Raw genomic sequence first — 7,448 nt, forward strand, 5'->3', positions numbered from 1 at the left:
GTCAAAATTTTGTCTTATGGCATTGTTGCACAGGGCATCTTTGAACTGATTTGTATTCTCAAAACGTTGGCCTACTTTTAATATCGATCCATCTTATGTTTGGGGATACCCAGTAATAATTAGCACCCCATCCGGAGGATATTTGGAAAGAAATGTCTCGACGTCGGCGTTCATGCTGTTTGATAATGACTCCCTGCGTGGCAATGCATAGCACAAAGAGAAGAACAACTCACAAACAACGTATAATACACAGAAAACGAAAAAACTAAGCAGCAACATAAAGTTATACACAGGAATAAAGTATTTCAAACACAAAGACATTGTAATACATAGGAAGAACTAATAATACACAGGAAACTATGGTAATACACGAGAAAGCTGTTTACTATACAGGAACACACTAACGAAAAGTAACCAGCACTAGCACTCATTGGTGTATTACGATGGGATCAAGGAACCCGAGTTTCCATTAGCTGACCCACTCACTTCCTCGATGCTGATGTCTAGGACAATCTTGCTGAAAGTATGGTATATATGGCACATGCGTTGAAAGTCCGCATCTAGACTCAATTAGGCAAAGCGTTTTGTATAAGTCAGGTGTCGTGAACTTCACTCTTACCTAAGAAACGTTCAGTGCCCAACGCTCACATCTCGCCCATAACTGTCTCCCATGATGAGCTTAAGATGGTGAATTAAAGCTCACTTCCTTCTCTTTGTATCGTGCCACAACACAGAAAGTTTCCAATAAAGATGAACACCTACATGAAATTTGTAAAATCTCGTAAGGTTATCGACTATTAGTGCATCCCTTACTATAAAAATTGAGACAATGCTAAAACCTAAGAAAAGACATTCCACACCTATGAAAGCACTTTCCACAGCTACAAAAAGATGAATAATAATAATAATAATAGTAATAATAATAATAATAATAATAATAATAATAATAATAATAATAATAATAAGATGAAAAAAGAAGAATAAGAAGTAGAATGAGGAGAAAAGGCAAAAAGCTTTGGCAGAGAAGCTTCATTGGATTTGGCCATACACATCAATTAAAGTAGATATGACTTGACGGAAAGAAAGTCCACTAACTTTTCATTTATCTCACATGGGTATTTTTGATATTTCAAACTCAACTATTTGACGGACTTAACGTTGGTGACTAAAAGGAAAATGACTAAAAAAAGTGGGACGCTTTGAAATTCGGAAATGTTAGAAGGACTAAACTGGAAGTTTGAAACTTACCAGGGACCTATAAAGTAATTTTGTCTGATTTATATATATATATACCTAGTTAAATATACAAGGAGATACATAGATCTTAAACATAATTTCTAAATATTGGAAAGAAATTTTAGGATGGTTGTGTGATAAACTTTGTCCCTATTCCTTGATTAATCAATTGATACATGAAAATGTTTGAGTAATTCATGGTTTTTAGAGAAATTCTCAAGAATTTCTCGGTCATAGCATAGAAATCTTTTGCACGACCAATTTTTTCATTGAGTGATAACTATTAATATGGACATAGAAAAAAGTATGAATTACATTACAAAGATTTCAGGTATTTTACAAAGTTTGCACAACAGACACATTAAAAGTCCTTTGAGTTTTCCTGAGTCAAAACTTTGGCTTGCTGGGCATTGACATGCTTTAAAAGTGCTTGTGAGGATTGCTGAGCAAAGAACTTTTGCCGAAGCTGAACATACGGGTAAGCAATAGACGAGAGTAAGTTTGCCGGCTTTGAGAAGGAAAATATTTCATACCAAACTTGATCATTCATGTCCCATTCGATGGAGAAACTCTCTTCACCTGCCTGCACCCATGAGTTCAAGAAAGAATTGTCAAAAAAGTTTTGAAGAAACAGAAATACAAGGGAAATGCAGATGAAACTTGTCTTCTCTAATTCAGAATTGATAATAAGCTGACGAGAACTCATTCACAAATGCAACTTCAAATCAGTTGCAAATCATATTGAAATAATTATGGAGGAACATGATTATACTACAAATTTAACTCAACTCTAAATAGAAGATGAAAATAGGATTTTTCCTTAGCTTATTCATGCTATGCAACTCTTCCTAAATCTTAGTAAACTTGGAAGTCCTTAACATGTGGATATGAATAACAAGCACAGGTCTCTTCGTATGTTTAGCTTAAGTTTGGAAGGCAAAATAATATACATTTGATTTGTATCTACCATGGTATACGAGTTTGCGAAATTGGTCTGTTTGTGATCTGACTAGTAAAAATATATAAATCTGGGTGTTCCGTCCAATTAGTTCAAGTTTTAGCCTTTTAGGTTGAGTCAAGCCCAATGGGTGATATTTATGCCATGAAATACATGAAATATCATGATGCGTGAAAACAAAATTGAATTACTAAAAAGTCTAAAATCCGGGATGACTCCCATACTATTAGTTCAAGTTTTAGCTTGAGTCAGGCCCAATAGGTGATATTTATGTTCTGTGAAATATATGAAGTATCATGATGAAATAGAACAAAATTGAATTATTAAAATGCTAAGCTTCAAGAGCATCATGTCCACTAATAAATGGCAGTTAGGTAAAACAGTAAAAACTACTTCAACCAAAGATGCTGAAGCTATTTATTTTCAGAACATCATAAACAACTTATGAAGGTAACACCAGGCTTTAAAATTTTCTACCTTAGAAAATGAATTCATGGCTATTTATTTATTTATCTCATAAAAAAATAATTTATTTCTTTGTCCACAACCATGTATAATTAAATGACATTGAATGCACAAATTCAATTGAAACATTCATCCTTATGCTTTAAAAGATAGGTTATACCACAGAAAAATTTCATACTTCAGGCTTCTTGAACCAAATGCTCACAGAACCAGAAAAATTAACAAAAAGGTTCTAATCTTGCAGATAGTAATAGATCTAGTGGGAAACAAGGTATTACGATGGGGAAAAAAAGGCACTAGGTTTTCACTTTATATAAAAGACTTGACAGGTTTATCTATCACCACTTAACAACTATATAAGATCAAAACTACCAGCAACAAATGTGAAACTGTGATAACCAGGGAAGAACTTATGATAAGTGTCTGGAAGAAATTTTTCATTCCAGATTAAACATCATAAATAAAATCTGGATGAACTTCATGTAAAAATTTCCCCACCAAATCCCAAATTTGAGAAGCATGAGCATCCAATTTATTCCAACCCACACCAAACAGCACAAGAAGAAAGCCAAAGCTATGCTGTTGTTGAAGTTCCACTTAAAGGATGATCATCTGAAACTGTAGAAATAGAGAATAGAAATCCTCATTGCAATCAAATTTTCCTAAGTTGACCCCACATAGAAAATTTGTCTTCAAGATTTCACCTTCAAAGCAGTCAATATCATGAAATCATTCAAGATCAGATGTAGGAGAATTGACACCAGGTTTGATAGATAAATAAAACAATGCTTGCCTACTCAGGGGCCTTGATTCTGAACTGCCATGGCATCTCAGGAGGTCCTTGGGGGATGTTGAGCAAAACACATTCTCCTAGTGCTAATAAAATGCATATCGACACTCTTTAAAGGAAATATCAAGCTCTTCACATTTGTTGATTTGTGTTTTATAGGATTAATTAGAATATTGATCAAATTCATGCTAAATTATGATGGCTGGAATAGTTGCCAGGGTTGTGTTCTCTCTGTTTTATCATCACTTCTAGATTCGCCATTACAGCAGAAGTCTGGGATCCTGTTCTTATTTCCATTTTTCCACTCTCCTTGCCATTTATTTAGGGGGAGGTATTTAGGTATGGTATTTCCTAGACTCATTGCCCTAATATGCAGGGGATGGCAACTCATTAATAATGCTCTAATAGTTACCTTTCTTGTGTATGTTAAATTTCAAGAAAACAAAAATACAAACTCGCACAATTGATGGACTCTGAGAATCAGTATATAGGTGGCCAAGATCTAGCAAATAGAAAACAATTTTTAGTTTCAAGTGCTTTGAGTAATCAAGTTTAAATGTTATTTACATGTGAAGATATCAAAAGAGAGGATTATAAAAAATTCAGTTGAACTTCAAAAGTCATGTTCAACGAGAGGAACTCCAAAGTAAAAGGATGCATAAACACAGAAAAAGACATGTTCCAAGACAAAGATGCTATAACTTCATGAAGCAAAGTGTCTACCAAAACATTGCAGATCCATCTTTTACACATACTAATTTCAAGGATAGATGAATATTTACAAAGAGTTAATTCCAACTTATAACAGACACATATCCTTATCTTGGATCACCAAATTAACAAAGTGATCTGACATCCATTTTGAAGAAAAGTGTGCAGAGAGGAATATAACATTGGGATATTGATTTGCTCTTTTCCAAAAGCTTGGTGTTATTCATAGATTTAATTAATAAAGATTCTGATTTTTCTTAGGATAAAACAAAATGCGCTCTTCCACCTTGGTTTCAATAATTTGGAAGCTTTCTCACGATAAACAGAATAATTTCAGCTCTTAGACCATGTTTTTTTTTGCGAAGTTAGCAAAAATCCTTCTTGCAATGAACAAAACAAATTGATTTCTTATACCTTGGTCTTGACTATTTAGAATCTTTTAGGATAAACATATAATTTGAGTTCATTTTCAGTAATTTATAATTTTTCTTGGTATAAGCAGAATAAATTGAGATATAAGACCTTTCGGCAATCCTGGTTAATGAAAACTAGAACTTTTCATATCTACCATGTTCACCTCAATCCTATTTGTTTATATTTCTGTGATCTTGAGGTTTTGCAACAATCATATCTACCATGATCACAATTACTCTCAAATTCACAATCAGTCCAGGCAACTTCTTGCCATTTTTGCAAAAAGCATTATTCCCCCCATTTTGGGGATTAATATCTAGTTTTAGGTCAACAAAAACCTCAAAGATCATATAATGCATTAAAAAGGAAAAAAAATCAAAGAAAAAACATTAAAAAAAATAACTGATAAATTGGAATTGGGGGTAGCAAGAGAAATACCAGGAGATGGCCATGGAGAGTTCCACTGCCAAAGCCAAAGGAACCCTTGTTTTTCCTCGGCGCATTACTGACATAGGCGATCTGGAGAGGCATCGAGATCCACAAGGGAAGCAACTCCTTCACAGAGACGCAGAACCGAGTGCCAGGCTTCAACGGCGTCTGTGGATCAACGAAGGCCCAATCGAGCTGGAAGTGAGACCAGCACCGGAGAGCAGATGCGGCGAGGTTGAAGGTACCGGCGCCGGAGCCGAGAAGGATGCGTGCGCGGTTGATGAAAAAGCCATGCTTGGAGAGATCATCTTGCACTTGTTGTTGATCTGATTGTTGGGATGCGGCAACGAATTGGGGATCGTAGTTGAAGGAGCTGGGATTGGAGAGGAAGCTCTTGTGCTGATCGGAAGACGGACGGCCCCAGGTGAGGAAGAAGGCCCCCAGCGCCATTGTTATCCTGTCCAGAGCTCGGAGTTACCAATGGATGGAGTGTTGTTTTCCAAGTTTGGAAGTTGGGACTTGGGAGAGGGCATTATTGGAATTGCGGTTCAGGAGAAAAATATAAGGTAATACTCCAAATATTCGCCATTAAATTCAGCTGGTGACGCGAGGTAGGGACAATGATCTGATGTGAGGAAGTAAAAAAAAATGCCACTTACATGAAGGGGCGTTCATTTCAGGAAAAGTGGGGGAAAGTGAGGGGAAGTGGTTTGACTTCCCCCACTTTTGGTGTTCATTTGTGCTGAAGTGGGGGAAGTGACACTTCCCCCACTTCCGACTGAAGTGGATTTTGAACTAAGCCAATTCAGTATTTTTTTTACTGAAGTGGGGGGGGAAGTGTCAATCTATAAAAACTAACTTATTTTTCACTCTAAAAGTCTTTTTGAACTCAGTAAAGCTTTTATCCAACACCCAAATCCTTCGATTCTATTCTCACTTTCCGACAAATGAGCACGAAGTCCCCGGTGATATCACTTCCCCACTCTGGGGAAGCTGGCACTCCCTCACTTCCTGACTTCCCCTCACTTACAGTGAAATGAAAATGATATTACTTCATGTGCTTTTTGTGGCATTTGTAGAATAAATGTGGAGAATTTAGGTTTTGGGTGAAGTTATATGAATTAAAAAAAAATTGAAAGTAAAAGAAGTGAGTTTTTTAGATATTGACTCACTCTTCCCATTTTAGTATAAATTCACTTTAGTCAAAATTAAAGAAAGTGTCACTTCCCTGACTTTAGGACAAATGAACACCAAAAGTGGAGGGTCGGACCACTTCCTCCCCCACCTCTAGTTTTCCAAAATGTCACTTCCCCACTTTCGGACAAATCAACACCAAAAGTCGAACCACTCCCCACTTCCCCAAAATGAACACCCACTTACTTTGTTGTTTATTTGGATTGATGTGGTATTCTTTTAATTAGAATATTTTCAAAAAATAATAAAAAAAATAATGGGGACCTTGTTGTCCTCTTCTATCACTCATCAAAACACCTACATATCCACCCCTTCATTAGTGGTTGTTTCAAACTCCCCGAACACAACACCATCTTCACCACTAAACTCTGTACCGGCATCAACATCCTCGCTGTCAAACTCTCCTTTTCCATTTATTACAAATTTTGCATGTCGACCTAGGCCACTCTTATCTATCGCGCATCCACCGCGACCTCATCGTCGCACCATGACCTCATCGTCGTCACCGCCGTCTCCACCACCATTGGCTCCTTTATCATGGGGTTTTCTCCAACCTTAGGGTAAAGTTTGTAGCTTTCTTTTGTTTCAATAGAAGTTAAGCACAAGCATGTTATATGTGTTTTCCTTGTTACTTCTTGCAATAGTAGCTTCTTTGGCTTCCCTATCAATTTTACTTTTTCTTCATCTTTGATTACAGCGTCAATCTCTCTTTGTTTCTTTAATTTCATATAATATCAATTTGTCATTTCTAAATTGATAGCACATATCCTAAGTTTGTTCAAGATATGATGCACAACAATATGCAAAAAATATACATTCACTTAGCCTTTTCGTCAGAAACGCTGCCCATGTTCATATTTGTAACATACCAAAAATGTCACAAGAGATGGTACCTTAGCTATGGCCCATAACCAGCTATAAGCTCTTCCAAATTGAGGGATCAAACCCAAAAGATAATATCACCAACCAAGATAATCCATAATCCAAACACAACAGCTAAAATGTGATTGAGATCTCAGCCCCTAATCACTATTCATTGGCATCCAAGGTTAAACAAGTAAAAATATGCCTCAATAAAAAACTACTAACAAGCAACACCCAAACAAACATCTACTCATGCTGAGTTTAACAACAAGTTATTTACAGAAATGTAAGTAAGATAACCAATCTTGCCGTTGTCAACAAGGGAAAACCCTAAACCTACTAATTGTCATCTCCTTCTTCTCTACTGAGAACAATGGCAATACTTTT

At 36.1% G+C, this 7,448-nt stretch overlaps 1 protein-coding gene across 1 annotated transcript; it reads right to left on the minus strand.

Annotated features, from left to right (window-relative positions):
• Nucleotides 1-1,527: 1,527 nt before the first annotated feature.
• Nucleotides 1,528-5,543, minus strand: LOC120270185 (UPF0548 protein At2g17695). The gene is made up of 2 exons (XM_039277221.1): nucleotides 5,013-5,543; nucleotides 1,528-1,819 (listed from the first exon to the last, which is right to left on the minus strand). Exons 1-2 carry the CDS (start codon nucleotides 5,451-5,453, stop codon nucleotides 1,598-1,600), a joined length of 663 nt encoding a protein of 220 aa, XP_039133155.1. The 5' UTR covers nucleotides 5,454-5,543; the 3' UTR covers nucleotides 1,528-1,597.
• Between the last annotated feature and the right edge of the window lie 1,905 nt (nucleotides 5,544-7,448).

This window comes from Dioscorea cayenensis, chromosome 2 (assembly GCF_009730915.1).
Source record: "Dioscorea cayenensis subsp. rotundata cultivar TDr96_F1 chromosome 2, TDr96_F1_v2_PseudoChromosome.rev07_lg8_w22 25.fasta, whole genome shotgun sequence".
In the NCBI taxonomy this organism is placed as follows: Eukaryota; Viridiplantae; Streptophyta; class Magnoliopsida; order Dioscoreales; family Dioscoreaceae; genus Dioscorea; species Dioscorea cayenensis.